The sequence below is a fragment of the Diadema setosum genome, chromosome 15 (genome assembly GCF_964275005.1).
Source record: "Diadema setosum chromosome 15, eeDiaSeto1, whole genome shotgun sequence".
NCBI classification, from domain to species: Eukaryota; Metazoa; Echinodermata; class Echinoidea; order Diadematoida; family Diadematidae; genus Diadema; species Diadema setosum.
The window spans coordinates 30,852,161-30,878,502 of record NC_092699.1 but is presented as its reverse complement, the minus strand read 5'-3'; the positions used below and the strand labels follow the sequence as shown (position 1 = coordinate 30,878,502).

The following is a 26,342-nucleotide window of genomic DNA, read 5'->3' as shown; positions in this document are numbered from 1 at the left end:
TGTCTTCATCCTAATACTTTCAAGTTCACATGAAATTTCTGATGTTTTTACTGCAGTATCACCAGTCTAAAATGAATTACTGAAATATAGTCTAAATTAATGCATTTGAAATATTGGCCAAATTTAGAGGATGCAAATCTATGTGGATGATCATCCACATTGATTTGTACCCTCTAAATTTGACATTTCAAATGAATATAGTAGGCAATGTTTCAGTAAATTCTGAGGCTTTGTGAATCATGAAATTTTTGGCAACCATCCATTTGAACTTCAGGCATGAAAAGTTCTAAGAATCAGCAAAAACAACTCAACAGATCAGAGATAAAGTTCCTTCGAATTGAGAAGTAGCACGCAGATTTGCTGGGCATGAGACCACAAGAAGCTTCAGCTTTGTTTTGAGATTGTCACAATCGTGTTGTCACTGAGTATCGGGAAGTTCTCACAAACTCAAGGATCACCCCTTCCTGCCAACTCCAACATGTTGCTCCCCAACGTGCATGGTTGAATGCATGGCATCTCGATGTCACTGTCTAGAGGTACCCGAGGCTGCTTTGTATTTGTCGTGGAATATTGATTTATTTCTTGCCATGACATGAGTGTAGTAATCTTTTTGCATGGCTATGTAAAAATTTGTGACACTCAACTCGTCTTTTTGATGTTTTTCTTTCAGTCCAAAAGGAAGACAAAATAGTATCATGACGTTTGCAATTGTTCAAAAGGTCTGCAATTGATAACTCACAGACTAATCACCAAGGGGCTGTTCCCAGGCCCTCCCTCCAGTCGAGCAATTTACACGCGCGCGCAAATTCCTCTGCCATGTGGTTTGCCAGCCAGCTGTCGGAATGTGCTCTGAAGTTACAATTGTACATGGCAGCCTGGCCTGGCTGGCATGAATGGGTGTCGAGTTTCAATCAATATCGACTGTTGTTTTATTCTTGTACTTGAACATGTCGTTTCACCTGACAGAAACACGGAAATCGGGAAGGTGTAGGGGAGAGGTTTTTGTTGTGTTTCAATGTGTGTGTATGTATTTTTTCCTTCGGTTTTTTTTTTCTCTTTTTTTTTTTGGGGGGGGGGGGGGGACTGAGGCCAGAGTGGGGAAAGATCAGAGTGAAATGAGTGCTTGTTTTTTGTCTGGATTATTGGCTGAAGAAAGATAAATTGATTGTTCCTTTAGTGCTAAACTTTTTAATCTGTTTAGACCTTCTGAAGGAATAAAAAGACTTGACTACACTGTAAGTCACTTGACTAGCAAGTCAAGAAAGAGGACATAATGGTAGTTGTTGATACTGCAGGCCATGCAGGCTTATAGTGATACACAAGTGTTACACTGTGAGAGTATTTTTTTTTTCAACGAGAAAATGAAGACCCTCGCGCACTGTAAACTGTTATATGGACTAAAGACAGCCAACAATGCTAAGCTGTGATTTATAACACTCTTTTTTTGTACCCGTATGAACTGAATCCAGCAAGACGTCACGGTGTACATTTATGTGATGTATTATGGCCTCACATTTGAGTAGGTATAACAGTTAAGCATATTCCTTCCTTTAGATTTTGCAAGTGTCATTCATGAGTTCAATTATCACAATGTTTATCTGTAAAATGTACCTCATAACAAAAGTAAATTTCAATTGTAAAATGCATTAAAATAATTTTGTTCATACATTAAATTTAAAAAAGTCCTCACCATGGGAGGGGGGACACCCCCCTCCCACACCCTCCCCCCACTCGGTTGCTGCGCTCCCTCGCAGGGTCCCTCCTCTATTTTTTACATTTCTCTGTCTCATGCCTGGTTCATAAAACTAATGCTGTCCATTCAAAACCCATGTCATTTTCACAAAAATTGACCAAATTGTAGACGAAGGCTTACTCATTCCAGAAAAATAATTAAAAGTGGGGGTTCATGTGCTCGTTTTTGTGCTAGCAGCACCTCCATGCGACATATATCGTAATTACGGAAGTTGGTCCCCCCATTGACCCAGAAATTGCTAAGTCTACAGCCTACCTTCTGACCCACCAGCTTGAGCTTAAAGTGGTAGATGAAACGATCACTAAATACCCCATTCCCAGCAACTGTGAGCTGGTGGATGTGCCGAAAGTCAACCAAAGAATCTGGAATGGGCTACCTGCCTTTTCAAAGACGCGAGACCTCAAATTTCAGAGACTCCAAAACAATCTCACGAGAGGCATCAATGCCTACATACATACAGTGTCGGCACAGAATATTACTGAACAGCAACAAGATGCACTAGCACTTCTGTGCAGTGCGAACTTTGAGCTAAATTCCTTACGTAAGGAATTCATGAAACCAGACATTGGTTATCAATTCCAACATCTCTGCAAGCCCTCTACACCGGTCTCCAAATTCCTTTTCGGTGACGACCTGGGAAAGCAAATGAAAGACATAAGAGATGAGCATAGCAGACAGTACAAGAAGCAGCGTTTCAGCCCATATGACTATGGCAGGAGTGCATATGGCAAGGACAGAAGCAAGATTACCATCAGGAAGCTCGAATTTGCCCCAACAGTACCGCGACGGGGGCTGGGCTACATCTCGTGCAAGCACAAGTGATGTGACTAGGCCTACAGGTGCAAAAGGACCGTGGACTGGAGCTTTGTACCAGCCATGCTTTTTTAGGCCAGCGCCCCAAGGGGAGGGGGAAGCCGCCAGCTCCCCACACCTTCACGCATCCCAGCCAGCACCAACCGCACTGCGGCAGCAAGCAAGGCTCAGGGATGAAGAGAGCACGATAACCTCCCGTTCAACTGACGAGGTTAAATATAACATCCTTTTCTAGTGATCATGCAAAGCTATGTCATCATGATAATGTAGAACCTGTGGTAGGAGGTCGACTCAAGCAATTCTTCCCAAAGTGGCGCAAAATTACTTCAGACCCACATGTGCTAAATGCTGTAAGTGGTTACAGGCTTGAATTCAGTAAAGAGATGGGTGCACCATCTAGAACTAAACCCCCTTGCCTTTTTCGATGTGATAAAGCCGAAGAGGCTGATATTGATCTTGAAATTTCTAAACTCTGTGACAAGGGAGTAATTGAACAGTACCAGAGGGAAACTGGAGAATACGTGTCTAATATTTTTACACGCCTAAAAAAGATGGGGGTAGACGCGTTATCCTAGACCTGTCTGATCTCAACAAATATCTCCAGTACCAGCATTTTAAGATGGAAAATATCCATACTGCTATTGAACTCATTTCACAAAATAGTTTCTTAGCTTCAGTCGACCTTCTGGACGCGTACTATACTGTTGTAAACCGGGTTAATGATGACGCTGACGTTGCCAGTCTCCATTAGTTGAAGTTGCAATGATTTATTGAGCAAATCAAGCAGTCCCAGTCTGCCGATACACGTATAAACTCCGCATTATCCTCAGCTGTCGAATACAGAGTGAATAACAGATACAGGCCTATTAACTATTCAACATAGCAGAGCTCGTAGAGAATTCATCTGTATGTCCATTCCCTCTCAAGTGAAAGTGAAGAAGCCAGAATCAATCAAATCTGCGTCATTATATTCACATGAAAAATAAAAGTTGCGTTGTGCCCATGCCAACCACACGCACACTGCGCCATTGGCATGGACACAACGCGCCTCAACGCATTGACGCAACAATAACAGACCGCATATTTCCATTTACCACAAACTTCCCCGCGATTATATAACACAACCATGGGTTATATAATCCCAATTACATCATATCATTTTCATAACATTATACATAATAGTACATAACAAAAAATTCCCCGCTCTTCATGTCAAATCATTACACTTTACAGCAATTCCATATAAGAGCGGATTAACAGCACATATACAAAATATACTTCAGGAAAGTGTGTGTTCCCCGCTTTTCCAGTCAAATATACAACCGTCGAAATACTACAAAATTGAACTTTATACATGAAATCTGCCAAGAGCTGAAACTCTTGAATCCTCCAAATTTACAGTAAATCATACAAACTCATATTTGATACATGGCATAAATGTTCCGCGCCAAGAGAATAACACATCAATATGTTACAATTTTCTTCAGTTCTGTTTCGATGTAGAACTCAGCGGTCCCACATTGTCAGTTATGTACAGAATATCCGAGAAAACAATGCATAAAAACCCGTCAAACATGCCGTAACAGAACATGTTCTATACATTGTATACATCAATGTGTATAGTTCAAATTTATCAAGACGCAATATATAGACAAGTCTCTTAATACACATGCCAAATGCATACAACACAACAACTTCCCCGCGATTATATCATACGACCCGTATGATAATAATCGATTTCCTAAAAGTAATGTATTTCTCAATGAATCAATATAACACATACCACGAAATTCACAGTTGAAACAAAGTGAAGTCACAGAATGTTAGAATTCACTAACAAAAATAAGCTTCCCCGCTTTATGTGTCATATCGTCACAGTCAGCGATTTGCTCATTTACAAAACTTCACACAAATTAAGGGATCATTCAAAGCATGAATTCTCGACCAACTATATCTCATTATCAAACGTTCCTGAATCACTGAACAACCACTAAATATTGTCAGAATGCCATGTTGTTCAGCTTCCAACAAAACAATGAAAACAATAGTTTAGTTCCTTCATTTTTCCATGTAGTAGTGATTTCAAATACTTTCTTATCACTATTCCAATATCTCATTAAAAACTTCTTATCAATCACATATCAAAACAACCATTGGTTTCTCGCATCGATATTGCATTTCTAAATGCGCATAGTTGGGCCTAATTCCATTGCTACTTGAGATGGTACACAAGTTTCAGCTGCAGTCATGAACGTATACACTGTAAGCGAATCAACTCATAACAAATTCCATGAACGGACAGCGGATTTCTAACCTGCAGCGACCAACCCCAAATCCGGTCTCCAATTTGACTCCCAGGGCCCCCATACCGTTCCCTGAACATGACATCCATGTTTCCACACGTTACAGATAGGTATGCATGCCTCCCTTGTTGTTAAATCATTGACAACAATGTCACCATGAGAAAATTTAATATTCTCCCCTTTTGGAATTGATCGCTCCTTTGGCGCTACGTGAGTGCTTAGTGGCTGCACTTTTGCATGCTTCTGGACATCCTGACCTTCATGTGATAATTCGGGACCCCTCTCGGTACCCTCTCCCACAGGTTTTGCAATTAGAAGCACCCCAGCATCTAAATCCTTTGCATCAACCTGTTCATCACATAACTCACGTCCATGTCCCCCAGCATCAATTTCTGCACCACCCTCATCTACATCAACGCAACCCAGAATCTGCGATCCCCCATCCAAAAGAGATATGACATCCTCCTTCTCCTGTCCAGCTGTATCTAAGGAAAGATCTAGCTGCTGAGCAACCGGGTCAGTGAACATTCCTTGTGTTCCAGCATCACCACTCCCAGTTTTCAGCCCATCTCCCTCTAGCATACAGTCTTCACGGAGAACTAACAGTGCTTCTCTCCTAAGCACTTCAAATCGGCATCCCCGATTTTTTATGTGCAAACGCCTCAACAAAAGACGTTCCCTCTCATCCCGTGTTCCACTGATAAATCGACTGGACAGAGCTCCGTCTCTAAGCTGCCTCAGAGCCGCAGCTTCCTTCTCATCGTCTGCAGCATCTACCAATTTTGCATAAAGACGCATGAGAGCCCTACTGAAGCCTGCCAAGTCTTCATCATCACGTTGAACACGTTTATAGAACAAACACCGCAAATAGTGAGAATTCTCTCGACTAAAACACAGACGGAGAGCTTTTACAACCTCTGTAAAACTCCTCCTCTTCTCTTCAGACAGGCAATAGATAATCTCCTCTCTTGCTGGCCCTGTGAGGTTGCTCACTAAAACTCTAGCCTTTTCCTCATCACTTAAACTGAAAGGTTCAGCTGTCAGATTAAACATTTCCATCCAGTTAAAAAAAGGTGTTTCAGTGCCATCTTCACAATACCCACTAAACTTTTCAATCTGAGCATGGCCTAGAGCGAGATTTACACACAACCCTTTCATTGCCTGTCCAAATGATGTCGAAGAGAAATTATCAATTTGCACATCCTTATAAACAAACTGTTCACACAATAATGACTAATTACGCAGTTTGACCAATTAGAAATCTCTAATACACGTCATTTTCAAACATGAAACGTAATGCCCAAATGGCATCACATAGGTCAAAATCTGCCTGAAGTCCATTCGGTTTAAAAGAAAGTTATCAAATACCGTCTTATTCAGTGCGTGAGATGCCATCAGCTCCAACTGTCACATCCTGATCGATGTCCTGCTGCTCCTGTGGTACACTCGCGCTGATAGACATCTCCGGCAAACTCTCGATGCACCATTTGCTCCAGTCTTCAATCTGCTACCGACGAGCCTGATCATCTTGGAGTTGCCTCACAGAGTAGCGTTGCTCTACCAGGGCTGATCAACGTACACCATCAAGATCACTCCTGCATACTGTCCGCTACCAAAGTGTCGTCAAAACAGCAGGTCTCCTCGGAGCGAAACGTGGATCGTTCTTCCGTCATACTCGAGGCTGTTATTCGTCGATCAGGGTTCTTCAACTCGATGAACCGTCAGAACGTCGCAATCCGTCAGGCTGTCATCATCCCACTCCTGACACCATTTGTTGTAAACCGGGTTAATGATGACGCTGACGTTGCCAGTCTCCATTAGTTGAAGTTGCAATGATTTATTGAGCAAATCAAGCAGTCCCAGTCTGCCGATACACGTATAAACTCCGCATTATCCTCAGCTGTCGAATACAGAGTGAATAACAGATACAGGCCTATTAACTATTCAACATAGCAGAGCTCGTAGAGAATTCATCTGTATGTCCATTCCCTCTCAAGTGAAAGTGAAGAAGCCAGAATCAATCAAATCTGCGTCATTATATTCACATGAAAAATAAAAGTTGCGTTGTGCCCATGCCAACCACACGCACACTGCGCCATTGGCATGGACACAACGCGCCTCAACGCATTGACGCAACAATAACAGACCGCATATTTCCATTTACCACAATACAGTACCTATGCACCCAGCACACAGGAAGTTCTTAAAGTTCTCCTGGAAAAATCAACTTTGGCAATTCAAAGTACTGCCTAATGGCCTGAGCACGGCGCCAAGGTTGTTCACTAAACTACTGAAACCTGCATTCACATTACTGAGAGAGCAAGGGCATGTAGTAATTGGATACCTTGACGATATACTCATTATTGGAGAAAGTGAGAATCAAACTTTGCAAACGGTTTTGGAAACCACTAGCATCCTTGCACAACTTGGGTTCTTGGTGCACCCAGATAAATCAGTACTATGCCCCACTCAAGAAATACAATTTCTTGGTTTCATTCTCAACACTCGGACCATGACAATTCGACTGCCTGATAACAAATCAGAGGAAATACAGTCCTTGTGCACTGAACTTATGCAAATAGCAAACCCCAGTATCAGGCAGGTGGCTAGAATTATCGGGAAAATGGTAGCATCATTTCCCGCAGTCCAGTATGGACAGCTCTATTACAGGGCTTTAGAAAGGGACAAAATCAAAGCACTCAAAATGAATAAGGGGCATTTTGACAGAAAAATGAGCCTATCTTTGGAAGCAAAAGAAGAGCTGCAATGGTGGATAGACAATGTGCAGTCTGCTTTCTCACCCTTACGACACCCTAAACCTATGCTCGAATTGTGCATGGATGCCAGTGGCAAAGGCTGGGGGGCATCTGATCATACCACCCATACAGGGGGTAGATGGAATGAAGACGAGCTGCAAAAAGCCAGGGAGAATAAGATTAATTATCTGGAAACCCTGGCTGCTGGCTGGGACTCAAGTCCTTCTGTTCTAATTCACAAAACGTTCATGTCTTGTTACGGCTAGGTACAGTACTGCTGTTGTGTACATTAATAACATGGGAGACATTAAATCCCTCGACTGTGATCGGGCAGCCCGAGAGATTTGGCAGTGGTGCGAAACTCATAAAATTTGGGTCACAGCAGCACACTTGCCAGGAAAGCTAAATGTGGAGGCAGACCGCATGTCTAGAAATTTCAGTGACCGCACAGAATGGATGCTTGACCGCACAGTTTTCCAAGAAATAACCTCACGTTTTGGGACACCAGAAATAGACCTATTTGCCTCCAGACTTTATAACAAGCAGGTAGAGAACTATGTCACATGGCTGCCCGACCCACATGCCAAGGCTGTTGATGCCTTTACTCTCGATTGGGGAAAGTGGTACTTTTATGCATTTCCTCCTTTCTGCTTTGTTGCTAAGTGCATTCAAAAAATCAAATCTGATAATGCAGCTGGGATACTAGTAGTCCCCAAATGGCCAAGCCAGCCATGGTTTCCTCTCCTAAACAGGATGATGAATGAGGAACCACTTGTTATTCATAGGAGTGAATCCTTACTAACATTGCCAGTTTCTAACACTCCTCACCCACTTCACACTCAGATTGATCTTCTTGCTTGCAGGCTCTGTGCAACCCCTTCAGAGATGCGGGATGGAATGCACGGATAATTGCTGTAATGGCCTCTTCTTGGAGAACAGGGACTAAAAAACAGTATGCAGTGTACATAAACAAATGGAAAGCATTTTGTGACAAGAAATGCAGCAACTACTTGTATTCAGATGTTCAAGCTGTCCTGGAATTCCTGAGTGACATTTTCTTCGAAAAAGGGGCAGGTTACAGTGTCATAAACTTAGCACGGAGTGCTCTATCTTCATTTGTGATACTTCGAGATACTATGTTTACAGTTGGAAACCATCCCTTTATCCAGAGGTTTATGAAGGGAGTCTTTCAGCTACGCCCACCCAAGCCTAGATACATGGAAACGTGGGACGTTAACCTTGTTTTCAATTTTCTTCGTTCTTGGTCCCCAGCGCACGTATTGGACCTGAAAAAATTGACGCTTAAATTGTGTGTGATTATTGCATTAATCTCAGCACAAAGGATTCAATCATTACACTACCTAAGCTTGGATGATATGGTGTTAAGAGAGAATGCAGCCACCTTTCACCTTCATGATCTCCTAAAACAGAGCAAGCCTGGAAATTACTCACACAGTGTCAAGCTCCAGGCATACCCACCAGACAGGAGACTTTGTGTGGTCAGGTACTTGCAGGAATACATCAGAAGGACCCGCAGGATCAGAGCTAGTGAACGGTACCTTTTTGTTAGCTACAAGAAACCGTATCACAGGGTATCCTCTCAAACAATCGCTCGCTGGATTAAGGAGGTTTTGGAGGCTGCGGGTATTGATACAGGGATCTACAAGGCGCATTCTACTCCGGCGGCGCATTCTACTCCGGCAGCGTCTACCTCCGCAGCCAATAAGGGAAATTTCCCAGTATCTAAGATACTTGCGCAAGCCGGTTGGGCCAACGAAAGAATCTTTCGCAAGTACTACAACAAGCCCTGTCCTGCTGAGAAAAATTTTGTAGAAACAATTATCAAAAAATAGACTGTGAAGCCCTAAGATTTGAGCAGACATGTCTTGAACTGCCTGAACTTGTGAACTCTTGGAGACACAATATCTATGCAGCATTCAGCCTGAATGAGAATGGCAATGGAACCTCTATCTAAGGTATGCTCCCTACCCCTTTTCGGGGGGGTTACCTCGAGAATGTAACCACTGGCTTCGAAATCTCATATATGACGTAATCTCTCACGAAATTACGATATAAAATGGAAGATTAAACGAGAACTTACCGTTTGAAGTTTAATATTGATTTTATGAGTAATTGGAGGGTGAGATTACGTCCCACCTCACCCTCCCTCAATTTCAAACGGTAACTTAATCTCTCGTTATTTTCCTACATCAGTGGTCACATTCTTGCTTCTAATATTGAGTGGCGCGCGCACTAGCGGGATCTCTCATATATGACGTAATCTCACCCTCCAATTACTCATAAAATTAATATTAAACTTCAAACGGTAAGTTCTCGTTTAATCTTCCATTTTGCCAATTATGTGAAACTGTCATCACGCATTGTGAAGACATTGTACTATAAACCTATTTAAGGAGAACTATGCATTATGGCGGAGACGTACCAGTCACCATAACGACATTTCTATTTCTTGTTTCAACTTGGTGCATGCATGTATAACCCTGTAGAGATTCTCTGATTTTTTTTTTTTTGTGCCATAAAGGTCAAAGGTCAAGTGAAAGTGCTGAACTTTACTTCTTCCTCTGTATCTCGGAAGTTGCTCAAGTTTTCTTGAAACTTAGTAGTTGTACATATTCATGCATGTTCTGCCTGACAGTGATTATCTTATGATTTTGAGGGTCAAAGGTCAAAGGCCAGATGAAAATGGTAACAATTTACTATTCAATACAGAAATTGCACTTTTTCTCCGTACCTTGAAAATTACTCAGTGTAAAAACTTTGAAAAGGTCAAAGTCAATTAGAAGTCCTAAAATCCCCAAATACATGTACATGCTCTCCCATCAAAACGTAGGTCAAGGAAGGTGAACATTTGATACATTTGTGACAAACGTGTCATTTTAATATTTTGCCAGTTTTGTGAAAATGTAATCACACATTGCCCCATTGACAATAAAAATCCAGGCTTTCAAAAAGTGTCCCAAAAGTACGTTCAATTTTACGGAACTGCGCTTTTGTTGTTTTTTTGTGTACTTTTATTACCTGAATGTCTAATAGAAATAAATGTGTTGGAACTGTTCACTGAGTCTCAAGTGGAATACTGATGCATTTTCAGTAATGAAATCAGATAATGATTCATTGCCAATCATGTGAATTTGCCATCTACGCAGCTCACATTGAAATGTGATACGGGAGAGGCATACCAGTCATCGTTGCAGCATTAATTCAAATTTTTTTCTTTGCCCTCATCCTGTCTGCGGCAGCGTCTCTGCTCAATGGAAAAGTTTGAAGTACAACAGAATGCTGCAGACTAACTGCATTATTACATGTATGACTAACATTGCATTTCAACATCAAAGAAAGTATGCATGTGCTTTGGTATTCTATGGGTTGCATCAAGAGATGATAGAATGGAGAATGCCTCTTTATAATCCCTTGATATTAGCATTTTATCTTGTGTGTACAATCTTTTAATATGAGACAGGAACCAATAAGTTACTCTGAGGTTTTGGCAGAATTTTGCTTTCAGAGTTAAAGAGTGATTCATTCTAATCCCACTCTATATTCTGACCACTGAGGTAGCATTTTGTCTTATTTTTCACCCTCCTACTGTGCTACACAGCTGGAATCAATTCAGCACACTGAAGGACCCAACATCTCGCCTGCTGCATCGAAGACCTACGGCACAAGTATCTGCACCATGCCAAACCTTCGGTCTCTGGAGCTAGACTATGTCGGCATAGCAGACAGTTTCTTTGTCGCCCTCGCTGCATCAGCATCAAGAGCAAGGGTATCATATTTTGTTGTTCTTTTAACCTCACTGTCAGTTTGTCTGTACTAAGAACAAACAAACAAATGGGTGCACATAATGTTTTAAACAAGTCAACAGTTATCTACAATTTGAATAACGCACAAAACTCAACTACTCAGTAGTTCTGTGTGTCAGCCACACTTAAGCCATTTTGTTGCAGTCTTCTGTATTTTTTATCTATAAACACAAATCTAAAATTATAAGAGCTGATGTAATAACATATAGAGTGTGTGGCAAGAATGTATATAGAAATGTTTGTAAGTTTTGATGAACTTTCTTCACAAAATATACATGATGGACACACATGCAGTGCATGGGTCTGCAAAGGTAGCCTAGTAATGTACTGGAATTTATGGTGAGCCCCGAAAAAAATTCAATTCAAAATCTTACGGTCAATAAAAATGTACTAAATGTTACCTTCCACTTTCAATACTTTATGGGAGTTTCTAAAATGATACTCTCTTCAACATACCACTGTATTTATACAACTCTTCATTTGAGGCACGCAAATGGGATTCCCTACCTTTAAGGACGTTAAAGTGAAGTCCATGTCATTTTCTTCAAACTTTCCATACCGTAACTTTGACCCATCTGAAGCCCAAATATGTAAATAAAACCATAGGTTCATGGGCTTGTTTTTCCTCTACGGGACTTTGAAGAATATGACTTATCTGCCGTCCTGAACCAAAATAATAGCGTTACAGGATCAAGACCATGATTGGCAACAAAATCTGCAATGACAAACTTAAATCCCCATAATTCTTTCAAAATCCACGTTATTTTCTCCAAATTTGCGAGAATTACAGAAAAAAGGTACCTAAAACGAGGAAAAGGTTTTAAAGTTAGGGTTTACACTCTCATTGTGGAGCGAGCAGCACCCTCACACGGCAAAAAACAGCGAAATATCTCAAATTCTTCTTATCGACGTTTTCTGTTAGGGGTGAGCAAGAGGACAAGGTTCCTAAAACTTATGCTGTACATTCAAAACCCATGTAATTTTCACAAAACTTCCCCAAATTGTAGACAAAGGCTTACTGATTCAAGAAAAACAAAAAGTGGGGGTTCATGTGCTCGTTTTTGTGCTAGCAGCGCCCCCATGTGACATATATCATCATAAGTCCCCAAAATCTGATAGGGAACCTATACAGTAATGCCCTGACAAGGTGGGTTCAGTATCAGGCATGAGATTTCTCCGCGGATCCGCGGATTTCCGCGGATTTTGAAATTCTGGGGGGAAGATCTGGCGATGTCACGATTTCGATAACTGTCAAACACTTACTCAATCCAACACCAACAATCATAACCATAACCGAAGAAAGTCCATTTATATTCCAAAACACAATGTGTGTCTCGCCGAATAATGTGTGATGATAAAGCCAGTATTTTGGCAGTAAAAGTAGCGCCAACAGAAGAAACTCAGCTGTTTTCTGCTCGCGGTAAGCTGCCAGCAGGTGAGTCGAGTTGTGACTTGCTATGATGCCTGCCTGCCTGCTCCACATGTGTACGTGTGCAGAGCACCAGCACAGCGCACGCACAATGCATGATTCAGTAGATAAAGAGTGACCACCAAGTTCACGCAGAAAAAAAGAGAAAAATCCCACGATGCCAAGGTGCCAGACTGGGAATGGGGAGGGGTGGAGAGAGAGAGAGACACCATTCAACAGAAGAAACCGCGCGTACTGGGGCATTCTTGGAGGTCATGAACTGTCTGGGGTGTTGGAGATGAACAGGGAAAGAATGTTTAATTTCTACTGCGTAAAGATAGCTCAAGTCGAAGCCCCAGAGCGAAGACCCAGGATTACAAATGTAATGATTTTATATTTCTTTCAATTAAGCTCCTTAAAATCACTCTCCTGCAATATTTGATGAGCTTAATTTAGGTGTTAGAATGTCAAATTTCTCATGAGATTGTAACTATGTGTAATACAATACTATATACCTATTGATTTATCAATCTGTAAACCACAAATGTGACTACCAGTGACAATAAAAAAGACTTGTATTTGTTTTCTGCCGAGATTTTTTTTTTGTCTTCATCCTAATACTTTCAAGTTCACATGAAATTTCTGATGTTTTTACTGCAGCATCAACAGTCTAAAATGAATTAGAACATCTACTGAAATATAGTCTAAATTAATGAATTTGAAATATTTGCCAAATTTAGAGGATGCAAATCTATGTGGATGATCATCCACATTGATTTGTACCCTCTAAATTTGACATTTCAAATGAATATAGTAGGCAATGTTTCAGTAAATTCTGAGGCTTTGTGAATCATGAAATTTTTGGCAACCATCCATTTGAACTTCAGGCATGAAAAGTTCTAAGAATCAGCAAAAACAACTCAACAGATCAGAGATAAAGTTCCTTCGAATTGAGAAGTAGCACGCAGATTTGCTGGGCATGAGACCACAAGAAGCTTCAGCTTTGTTTTGAGATTGTCACAATCGTGTTGTCACTGAGTATCGGGAAGTTCTCACAAACTCAAGGATCACCCCTTCCTGCCAACTCCAACATGTTGCTCCCCAACGTGCATGGTTGAATGCATGGCATCTCGATGTCACTGTCTAGAGGTACCGGAGGCTGCTTTGTATTTGTCGTGGAATATTGATTTATTTCTTGCCATGACATGAGTGTAGTAATCTTTTTGCATGGCTATGTAAAAATTTGTGACACTCAACTCGTCTTTTTGATGTTTTTCTTTCAGTCCAAAAGGAAGACAAAATAGTATCATGATGTTTGCAATTGTTCAAAAGGTCTGCAATTGATAACTCACAGACTAATCACCAAGGGGCTGTTCCCAGGCCCTCCCTCCAGTCGAGCAATTTACACGCGTGCGCAAATTCCTCTGCCATGTGGTTTGCCAGCCAGCTGTCGGAATGTGCTTTGAAGTTACATGGCAGCCTGGCCTGGTTGGCATGAATGGGTGTCGAGTTTCAATCAATATCTACTGTTGTTTTATTCTTGTACTTGAACATGTCGTTTCACCTGACAGAAACACGGAAATCGGGAAGGTGTAGGGGAGAGGTTTTTGTTGTGTTTCAATGTGTGTGTATGTATTTTTTCCTTCGGTTTTTTTTTCTCTTTTTTTTTTTTTGGGGGGGGGGGGGGACTGAGGCCAGAGTGGGGAAAGATCAGAGTGAAATGAGTGCTTGTTTCTTGTCTGGATTATTGGCTGAAGAAAGATCAATTGATTGTTCCTTTAGTGCTGAACTTTTTAATCTGTTTAGACCTTCTGAAGGAATAAAAAGACTTGACTAGACAGTAGTAAGTCACTTGACTAGCAAGTCAAGAAAGAGGACATAATGGTAGTTGTTGATACTGCAGGCCATGCAGGCTTATAGTGATACACAAGTGTTACAATGTGAGAGTATTTTTTCTTCAACGAGAAAATGAAGACCCTCGCGCACTGTAAACTGTTATATGGACTAAAGACAGCCAACAATGCTAAGCTGTGATTTATAACACTCTTTTTTTGTACCCGTATGAACTGAATCCAGCAAGACGTCACGGTGTACATTTATGTGATGTATTATGGCCTCACATTTGAGTAGGTATAACAGTCAAGCATATTCCTTCCTTTAGATTTTGCAAGTGTCATTCATGAGTTCAATTATCACAATGTTTATCTGTAAAATGTACCTCATAACAAAAGTAAATTTCAGTTGTAAAATGCATTAAAATAAGTTTTTTCATACGTTAAATTTAAAAAAGTCCTCACCATGGGAGGGGGGACACCCCCCTCCCACACCCTCCCCCCGCTCGGTCGCTGCGCTCCCTCGCAGGGTCCCTCCTCTTTTTTTTCACATTTCTCTGTCTCATGCCTGGTTCATAAAACTAATGCTGTACATTCAAAACCCATGTCATTTTCACAAAAATTGACCAAATTGTAGACGAAGGCTTACTCATTCCAGAAAAATAATTAAAAGTGGGGGTTCATGTCCTCTTTTTTGTGCTAGCAGCACCTCCATGCGACATATATCGTAATTACGGAAGTTGGTCCCCCCATTGACCCAGAAATTGCTAAGTCTACAGCCTACCTTCTGACCCACCAGCTTGAGCCCAAAGTGGTAGATGAAACGATCACTAAATACCCCATTCCCAGCAACTGTGAGCTGGTGGATGTGCCGAAAGTCAACCAAAGAATCTGGAATGGGCTACCTGCCTTTTCAAAGACGCGAGACCTCAAATTTCAGAGACTCCAAAAGAATCTCACGAGAGGCATCAATGCCTACATACATACAGTGTCGGCACAGAATATTACTGAACAGCAACAAGATGCACTAGCACTTCTGTGCAATGCGAACTTTGAGCTAAATTCCTTACGTAAAAAAGGAATTCATGAAACCAGACATTGGTTATCAATTCCAACATCTCTGCAAGCCCACTACACCGGTCTCCAAATTCCTTTTCGGTGACGACCAGGGAAAGCAAATGAAAGACATAAGAGATGAGCATAGCAGACAGTACAAGAAGCAGCGTTTCAGCCCATATGACTATGGCAGGAGTGCATATGGCAAGGACAGGAGCAAGATTACATCAGGAAGCTCGAATTTGCCCCAACAGTACCGTGACGCGGGCTGGACTACATCTCGTGCAAGCACAAGTGATGTGACTGGGCCTACAGGTGCAAAAGGACCGTGGACTGGAGCTACCAGCCATGCTTTTTTAGGCCAGCGCCCCAAGGGGAGGGGGAAGCCGCCAGCTCCCCACACCTTCACGCATCCCAGCCAGCACCAACCGCACTGCGGCAGCAAGCAAGGCTCAGGGATGAAGAGAGCACGATAACCTCCAGTTCAACTGACGAGGTAAATATAACATCCTTTTCTAGTGATCATGCAAAGCTATGTCATCATGATAATGTAGAACCTGTGGTAGGAGGTCGACTCAAGCAATTCTTCCCAAAGTGGCGCAAAATTACTTCAGACCCACATGTGCTAAATGCTGTAAGTGGTGATACAGGCTTGAATTCAGTAAAGAGATGGGTGCACCATCTAGAACTAAACCCCCTTACCTTTTTCGATGTGATAAAGCCGAAGAGGCTAATATTGATCTTGAAATTTCTAAACTCTGTGACAAGGGAGTAATTGAACAGTACCAGAGGGAAACTGGAGAATACGTGTCTAATATTTTTACACGGCCTAAAAAAGATGGGGGTACACGCGTTATCCTAGACCTGTCTGATCTCAACAAATATCTCCAGTACCAGCATTTTAAGATGGAAAATATCCATACTGCTATTGAACTCATTTCACAAAATAGTTTCTTAGCTTCAGTCGACCTTCGGGACGCGTACTATACAGTACCTATGCACCCAGCACACAGGAAGTTCTTAAAGTTCTCCTGGAAAAATCAACTTTGGCAATTCAAAGTACTGCCTAATGGCCTGAGCACGGCGCCAAGGTTGTTCGCTAAACTACTGAAACCTGCATTCACATTACTGAGAGAGCAAGGGCATGTAGTAATTGGATACCTTGACGATATACTCATTATTGGAGAAAGTGAGAATCAAACTTTACAAACGGTTTTGGAAACCACTAGCATCCTTACACAACTTGGGTTCTTGGTGCACCCAGATAAATCAGTACTATGCCCCACTCAAGAAATACAATTTCTTGGTTTCATTCTCAACACTCGGACCATGACAATTCGACTGCCTGATAACAAATCAGAGGAAATACAGTCCTTGTGCACTGAACTTATGCAAATAGCAAACCCCAGTATCAGGCAGGTGGCTAGAATTATCGGGAAAATGGTAGCATCATTTCCCGCAGTCCAGTATGGACAGCTCTATTACAGGGCTTTAGAAAGGGACAAAATCAAAGCACTCAAAATGAATAAGGGGCATTTTGACAGAAAAATGAGCCTATCTTCGGAAGCAAAAGAAGAGCTGCAATGGTGGATAGACAATGTGCAGTCTGCTTTCTCACCCTTACGACACCCTAAACCTATGCTCGAATTGTGCACGGATGCCAGTGGCAAAGGCTGGGGGGCATCTGATCATACCACCCATACAGGGGGTAGATGGAATGAAGACGAGCTGCAAAAAGCCAGGGAGAATAAGATTAATTATCTGGAAACCCTGGCTGCTGGCATGGGACTCAAGTCCTTCTGTTCTAATTCACAAAACATTCATGTCTTGTTACGGCTAGATAACAGTACTGCTGTTGCGTACATTAATAACATGGGAGACATTAAATCCCTCGACTGTGATCGGGCAGCCCGAGAGATTTGGCAGTGGTGCGAAACTCATAAAATTTGGGTCACAGCAGCACACTTGCCAGGAAAGCTAAATGTGGAGGCAGACCGCATGTCTAGAAATTTCAATGACCTCACAGAATGGATGCTTGACCGCACAGTTTTCCAAGAAATAACCTCACGTTTTGGGACACCAGAAATAGACCTATTTGCCTCCAGACTTTATAACAAGCAGGTAGAGAACTATGTCACATGGCTGCCCGACACACATGCCAAGGCTGTTGATGCCTTTACTCTCGATTGGGGAAAGTGGTACTTTGATGCATTTCCTCCTTTCTGCTTAGTTGCTAAGTGCATTCAAAAAATCAAATCTGATAATGCAGCTGGGATACTAGTAGTCCCCAAATGGCCAAGCCAGCCATGGTTTCCTCTCCTAAACAGGATGATGAATGAGGAACCACTTGTTATTCATAGGAGTGAATCCTTACTAACATTGCCAGTTTCTAACACTCCTCACCCACTTCACACTCAGATTGATCTTCTTGCTTGCAGGCTCTGTGCAACCCCTTCAGAGATGCGGGATTGAATGCATGGATAATTGCTGTAATGGCCTCTTCTTGGAGAACAGGGACTAAAAAACAGTATGCAGTGTACATAAACAAATGGAAGGCATTTTGTGACAAGAAATGCAGCAACTACTTGTATTCAGATGTTCAAGCTGTCCTGGAATTCCTGAGTGACATTTTCTTCGAAAAAGGGGCAGGTTACAGTGTCATAAACTTAGCACGGAGTGCTCTATCTTCATTTGTGATACTTCGAGATACTATGTTTACAGTTGGAAACCATCCCTTTATCCAGAGGTTTATGAAGGGAGTCTTTCAGCTACGCCCACCCAAGCCTAGATACATGGAAACGTGGGACGTTAACCTTGTTTTCAATTTTCTTCGTTCTTGGTCCCCAGCGCACGTATTGGACCTGAACAAATTGACGCTTAAATTGTGTGTGATTATTGCATTAATCTCAGCACAAAGGATTCAATCATTACACTACCTAAGCTTGGATGATATGGTGTTAAGAGAGAATGCAGCCACCTTTCACCTTCATGATCTCCTAAAACACAGCCCCGGTGCTACGGTGCAATTAACTCACTGATAAGAGGCCAAAGCTTTTGAATTCTTAACGGTCATCGAAGCGCTGTGCGGAGGGAAGGACAAAAAATCTCGAAAGTTCACCTCCTCGTATCTCCCTTATTTTACCACCAAATCCCTTGAAACTTCACACATATATCAAATATGAATATATCATCCTTCATATGATTTTTGGGCGAAAACGCTGATGTATCTTTCGAGATATGTGTATTTTTCTGCTTGAGTCGACTGTGGGAAAGGGTTACGATTTTTTCCCGACACAAGTCTGCGCCTGCATGAATATGCATTTGATCAACATATTACTAGTCTGTATACACCAGACTCACTACCTGCGAAGTCTCGTGTTTGTGCAATTAGTAGTTAGGTGAAAATAAGAGCAAAAAGACAACCAACTTTAAGAGAAGATACTGGACATGCACAACTAGATCATCCTCCTGCGCATGCGTTTTCTACTGGTGAGTGCACGCTTAGCCAATCAGCGGTGTCAGGCTCGGCGCAATGCGACAGAGGTCGATTTTCGGTCAGCAGGGTGGTGAGTGGGCAAGAGAGGAACCCTGCTTTGTGCTTCAACTGTTTCAAGCAGCACAAAAACCAATACATCGGACTGCGTATTCCTTACGCCATGGATTTTACGTGGGTCACAAGTGACAGTGATCTCGATTTTTTCCCGACATAGCTGTGCGCCAAATGATACAGAAAAGATATTTGGAGAGCAGCATGGATATACTACCATAAGTCATATACCAAAGTTTCATTTTTGTGCAATGAAGGAAAATGTGAGAAAATAACACTTGTTTTGAGACCAAATTTTCTGTTTTGGAAGCTAAGTTTTGACATTATTTTCACACGTTTATCCTCTATAAAACCCCAAATAACTAACATTACGAGTTAGAGAATAGTTTCTTCTTCAGGTTGCTGTATAGATTTAATCATTTGATGGCTTTGAGGTGAGATATTGCGATTGTCCTGCAACACTTCCCCAGCGGTTTTACGCACACAAGCTGTCTACTTTTTGCAACTGAGGCTTCGAGGTCATAAGCTTTTGGCGAGTTAATTGCACCCTAGCGCCGCGCCTGAACAGAGCAAGCCTGGAAATTACTCACACAGTGTCAAGCTCCAGGCATACCCACCAGACAGGAGACTTTGTGTGGTCAGGTACTTGCAGGAATACATCAGAAGGACCCGCAGGATCAGAGCTAGTGAACGGTACCTTTTTGTTAGCTACAAGAAACGGTATCACAGGGTATCCTCTCAAACAATCGCTCGCTGGATTAAGGAGGTTTTGGAGGCTGCGGGTATTGATACAGGGATCTACAAGGCGCATTCTACTCGGGCAGCATCTACCTCCGCAGCCAATAAGGGAAATTTCCCAGTATCTAAGATACTTGCGCAAGCCGGTTGGGCCAACGAAAGAATCTTTCGCAAGTACTACAACAAGCCTTGTCCTGCTGAGAAAAATTTTGTAGAAACAATTATCAAAAAATAGACTGTGAAGCCCTAAGATTTGAGCAGACATGTCTTGAACTGCCTGAACTTGTGAACTCTTGGAGACACAATATCTATGCAGCATTCAGCCTGAATGAGAATGGCAATGGAACCTCTATCTAAGGTATGCTCCCTACCCCTTTTCGGGGGGGTTGCCTCGAGAATGTAACCACTGGCTTCGAAATCTCATATATGACGTCATCTCTCACGAAATTACGATATAAAATGAAAGATTAAACGAGAACTTACCGTTTGAAGTTTAATATTAATTTTATGAGTAATTGGAGGGTGAGATTACGTCCCACCTCACCCTCCCTCAATTTCAAACGGTAACTTAATCTCTCGTTATCTTCCTACATCAGTGGTCACATTCTTGCTTCTAATATTGAGTGGCGCACGCACTAGCGGGATCTCTCATATATGACGTAATCTCACCCTCCAATTACTCATAAAATTAATATTAAACTTCAAACGGTAAGTTCTCGTTTAATCTTCCATTTTGCCAATTATGTGAAACTGTCATCACACATTGTCAAGACATTGTACTATAAACCTATTTAAGGAGAACTATGTATTATGGCGGAGACGTACCAGTCACCATAACGACATTTCTATTTCTTGTTTCAACTTGGTGCATGCATGTATAACCCTGTAGAGATTCTCTTGATTTTTTTTTTTTTTTTGTGCCAAAAAGGTCAAAGGTCAAGTGAAAGTGCTGAACTTTACTTCTTCCTCTGTATCTCGGAAGTTGCTCAAGTTTTCTTGAAACTTAGTACATATTCATGCATGTTCTGCCTGACAGTGATTATCTTATGATTTTGAGGGTCAAAGGTCAAAGGCCAGATGAAAATGGTAACAATTTACTATTCAATACAGAAATTGCACTTTTTCTCCGTACCTTGAAAATTACTCAGTGTAAAAACTTTGAAAGGGTCAAAGTCAATTAGAAGTCCTAAAATTCCCAAATACATGCTCTCCCATCAAAACGTAGGTCAAGGAAGGTGAACATTTGATACATTTGTGACAAACGTGTCATTTTAATATTTTGCCAGTTTTGTGAAAATGTAATCACACATTGCCCCATTGACAATAAAAATCCAGGCTTTCAAAAAGTGTCCCAAATGTACGTTCAATTTTACGGAACTGCGCTTTTGTTGTTTTTTTGTGTACTTTGTATATATTATTACCTCAATGTCTAATAGAAATAAATGTGTTGGAACTGTTCACTGAGTCTCAAGTGGAATACTGATGCATTTTCAGTAATGAAATCAGATAATGATTCATTGCCAATCATGTGAATTTGCCATCTACGCAGCTCACATTGAAATTACAATATTAGTATTTCTATAGCGCTCTTACAAATAGTACATATCGCTGGTGGGGCGACAAGACCTCGTATCTACAAAATGTCAAATGTTCAGGAGAGTAAAAAAACATGGTAGCCAAAGCACTGTATCCAATGGGAGAGACATTCCTTTGACATGCCGTGGTGGCTTCATGTTTGGGGTAAGACATCTAGGATTTGGACAGGACATCACTTAACTAATTATCTGACCATTAATCCAAAAAAGTCATTTTCACCAAAATTGCAGATACAAGGTCTTGTCACCCCAGCGACGATATGTATCACAGCGCTTCACAAATCCATCTTTCCCTCGGGAGGTAGGAGAAAAGAACGATAGAAAAAAAAAATACAACAAACAAGGAGAGAAAGAAAAAAAAAAGTACATAATGAATCAATCAGTTATTGAAAAGGAAAGTCTTCAACTACTTCTGGAAAATTGACAGAGATGGTGATTCCCTGATACTTTGAGGGAGCTGATTCCATAGGCGTGGGGCAGCTGCCGAGAAGGATCTGTCTCCTGTCCGAGTGAGAGTCCTAGGAACAGACAGCCGGGTTGGGTTTTGGCCTGACCGCATTCCTTGTCTTTTAGATTGGTGACGTGAAAGTAGACTCATGAGGTAAGATGGAGCACAATTCTGAAGGCATTTGTACGTGATTGACAGGATTTTGTAGATGATTCGCTTTTGCACAGGGAGCCAGTGTAATTGCTGAAGAAGAGGAGAGGCATGGTCACGCTTCTTGGCTAGAAAAACCAGCTTTGCAGCACGGTTTTGAGCATGTTGAAGGCGCTGGACATTACTTGAAGAAGTACCTGACAGCATGGAGTTTGCATAGTCTATTCTTGAGGTAACGAGAGCTCTCACAGCATGCTCACAAGCTTTCTGATCGAGGAAAGGCCCGATACGTGCAATATTTGACAGATGAAAATGAAGCGAACTGCTTAGAGAAGAAACGTGGTGATTCAGCTTCATGGAGGAGTCAATTTCGACACCCAGGCTTCTAACTGAACTTGATGGATGAATGAAAACATTACCAACAGTCAGGGTGACATCAGATATCAAGGGATGGAACCGCGGATTAGCAACAGCAAGGAATTCAGTTTTGTCACAGTTCAGTTTCAACAGATTACCCTCCATCCACAGCTGTAGGTCCCTGACACATGCAGATAATGTGGTGAGAGCAAGTTCAATTGCCTGGCTGTCCTTCAGGTCTGCAGAGGTGTAGAGTTGCACGTCGTCAGCATAGCTATGATGCTGTATGCCCTCATGGTGATTGATGATGTCAGCCATGGGTTGAGTATATAGACTGAAAAGTTGCGGGCCTAGTACGGAACCTTGAGGAACTCCGAAAGCAAGAGACATTGGTTCCGAAAGCTCACCTGTAATCTTCAACCTGAAGCTGCGGTCGGAGAGGTAAGAGGTGAACCAAGCTTTCACACTCCCGGAGATGCCAAAGTTGCTCGTTAAGCGAGCCAGCATAATATCATGGTCAACACAGTCAAATGCGGCAGACAGGTCTAAGAAGACGATGAAGGTAACGAGCTTGTTGTCCAGTGCTCTGAGGATGTCGTCTTGTACCTTCAAGAGAGCAGTCTCAGTACTATGCCAACGTCGGTAAGCTGACTGGTTCTCAACATAGAGATCATTTGTATTCAGGTAGTTGGAGACTTGAGACAAAGCAGCTTTCTCAATTATCTTTGAAAGAAATGAGAGATTGGAGACTGGTCTGTATTTTTTTAAGTTATCACGATTTAGGTTTGGTTTCTTGATCAGAGGATTCACCACAGCTTCCTTCAACGACGATGGGAAGACACCACTACTGAGTGATGTGTCAACAATTGACGCAATGTAGGGGAGAAAAGTGTTGATGGTCTCCTTCAGCAGCCACGTAGGCAGTGGGTCTAGCAAACATGACTTATTAGGCGCAGAGTGAATTAATTTGTACACCTCCTGGGCCATGATGGCATCAAAATCTGCCATCTCGGCTCCAGATGTATCCACAATCGATCCACTTGAACAGACGTCAGTATGCGATTCCTCGTTCCTAATTTGGAGATTTTCTCTGATCTTTTCCACTTTCTTTACAAAGAATGTTGCAAATCTGTCAGGCAATGATGTAAATGTAGATGGCATGTCTGCAGGTAGGATTGCTGGTGACCTATTCAAGAGTGTGTTCAGGACACGAAACACGTTCTTCACATCTGCACTTTTCAACTTTTCTCTGTAATACTTTGATTTCTCCTTGTGAATGAGACGACAGACGGCATGAATCTGAGTTAGGTACTGATGGTGGCTCTCTGGTGTTTGTAACTTTCTCCAGCGCCTTTCGAGTTTTCGCCGTGAGCGTCTCGCTTGGTGAATTTCATTCGTATACCAAGGTGGATGACGGCAAAAACGATGAACACGCTTGGTGGACGGACAATGTTTGTTGAGCACATCCAGAATGGTACTGTGGTAGAATGCAATCTGATCATCAACATCACCGTCGAAAGGAAAGTCATGAAACGCTTCATTGATGTCCGTGATGAAGGAACCCTTGTCTAAGTTTCGAAAGTTTCTGCAATGCGATGTTGCATCATGTTGCTTAGGTTTAGCTGCATCAACAGTACAGCTAATTATGAAATGATCCGAGTACAGTTTATCACAAGCTCGACAGTCGACCACAGGTGACTCATCCAGCCTGGAGATTACGAGATCAAGAGTGTGGCCTAATTTGTGTGTTGCAGTAGTGACATGCTGCTGCAGACCTGCTTCCTCAATGATTTCCAAGAAACATGCTACATCCGGCTTACGAGGGGTATCTATGTGCATGTTGAAATCACCCAAGATAAGAAGCTTCCAGGAATACATAGTCAGCTCACAAACAAGTTCCTCAAACTCCTGAAGAAACTCCTGTGTCTTAAAACCATTCCTCATGGAGGGTGGGGGTCTGTAGATGACAACATAACATATTGACCGTGAGGGGTTGGTAACAGCAGCTAGTTCAAAGGTGTTGTGGGAAGACAGGATGTTGATGTTTGCAGTGGACAAGTTTAATGCAGTTTTGTAGATGACTGCTTTCCCACCATGAGGGTCATTCCTACCACGGGCCACATTTAAGAATGTATAACCCGCTGGTGTGCACTCATCAATGACAACCGGATCAACACTATGCAACCAGGTTTCCGTAAGGAACATGACATCCACATTGCTATCAATAACATGTTCAAGCAGGAGGTTAGTCTTGTTCCTCACCGAATTGCAGTTCCATAATTGAACATTCAGTTTACAATCATGTTCCTGAGGTACATTCACAATGTTACTCAGATTTCTGCCATTGTCATTACGTACCTCATAGCGCCAAATCCTATCGGTGAGATTCGATGCCGTGTATACACGAATCTGTCTCTGTTTTTGCCTTCCACCACGCTTGCCACGATGCTTCCTGCATCTTCTCTGATGACCAGCACTGTGTTTTGATTTCAAGAGAAGATTAACAGGTGCCTGCATGAGTATGTCAACCTCTCTGCTATGAGGATTCAGGTTTAGAAGAAAATCTCTATCGTAAATAAGTCGTATACTGTCCTGTGCAGTAACAGCCATTTTGAATTCAGTGTCCAATTCTGAAGAAGGCAGCGTCAAGGCCAAGGCAGTGAGAACAATGAGAACAATACTTGTGGTAGCTCCTGTCTCCATTGTTACCTTGGGGCATGAAAGGGCAACTAAGACATGCGTCCTTTGTTGTCGTGGCTGACTGAACTTGAATAAGTCATACTTGTAGACAGGCAGCAATGACCAGTGAACTCAACACAAAATGGCTCATGCAGGGAAACTCAATGCCAGCTGAGGCAAAACATGATATCCTTCAAGCACACACACCACAGGCTGAAAATGTCCAGAAATCGTCCAGTAGGTTCCTCAAGATATATCCAAACCTCTGTTACTATTTTGAAGAAACTTCAAATGAAATGTCCAAAGCATTCAGGGGGGATATTGCGAGCAGATGAAGGGGTCGACCTGCTAGGCGCACCACCTACTACTACTTTTTTTTTGATTCGGGAGAGGCATACCAGTCATCGTTGCAGCATTAATTCAATTTTTTTCTTTGCCCTCATCCTGTCTGCGGCAGCGTCTCTGCTCAATGGAAAAGTTTGAAGTACAGTCAACCTCGCGTAAGTCGACATAATCGGGACTGAGCAAAACACGTCGACTTACGCGAATGTCGACTTACGCGTAAGTCGACATTTTGTCGACTTATAAATGAAAACTAATTTCCCCTGTACAGAGTAAGATTTTGATGACGATGCGGATCGCTACCCAAATCTTACTCCTTTTGTCGCCAAAACATGCCTACTGACATCAGCAACAATAATGTTTTAGTTCATGCATAAATCTTGCGCGGGTTAGTAACGACAACGCACAATTCCAAAATCTCTAGAGAGATTTTGAGAGAACGGGATCGGAAACCTAGGCCCGTTTCTAGACACTTTACGTTTTAAACTTGATTTGAAATATCAAACGCAAATTCCCCAAAATTGCATTAAACTTTGCGAATTAAATTCAAGTGCGTTGCTCCGAAGATGTGCGTGTGATTTCGCATGATTCTGTCGAGATAATTTTTCAGTGCCGACTGAGTTGAAATATGTGTCGCCATATTTGTTCTGTTTAAATTTGTATTGCCATACTCTGAAAATGAATTGTTCTCGCGCTCCGATTCGTAACATTGCCATCTCTGTACGGCGCGGGCCCGTCTGA

General features: G+C 42.0%; 1 protein-coding gene across 1 annotated transcript in view; it reads left to right on the top strand.

Moving 5' to 3' along the window:
• The window catches only part of LOC140238668 (uncharacterized), a 120,913-nt gene that overhangs the window by 14,514 nt on the left and 80,057 nt on the right, over positions 1 to 26,342 (top strand). Inside the window, exons 4-9 of the mRNA XM_072318569.1 lie at positions 1,986 to 2,571; positions 5,253 to 5,350; positions 6,488 to 6,645; positions 8,489 to 8,539; positions 9,056 to 9,217; positions 11,245 to 11,412. Coding sequence (XP_072174670.1) covers positions 1,986 to 2,571; positions 5,253 to 5,350; positions 6,488 to 6,645; positions 8,489 to 8,539; positions 9,056 to 9,217; positions 11,245 to 11,412 — 1,223 coding nt within the window. The remainder of the gene's footprint in view (positions 1 to 1,985; positions 2,572 to 5,252; positions 5,351 to 6,487; positions 6,646 to 8,488; positions 8,540 to 9,055; positions 9,218 to 11,244; positions 11,413 to 26,342) is intronic.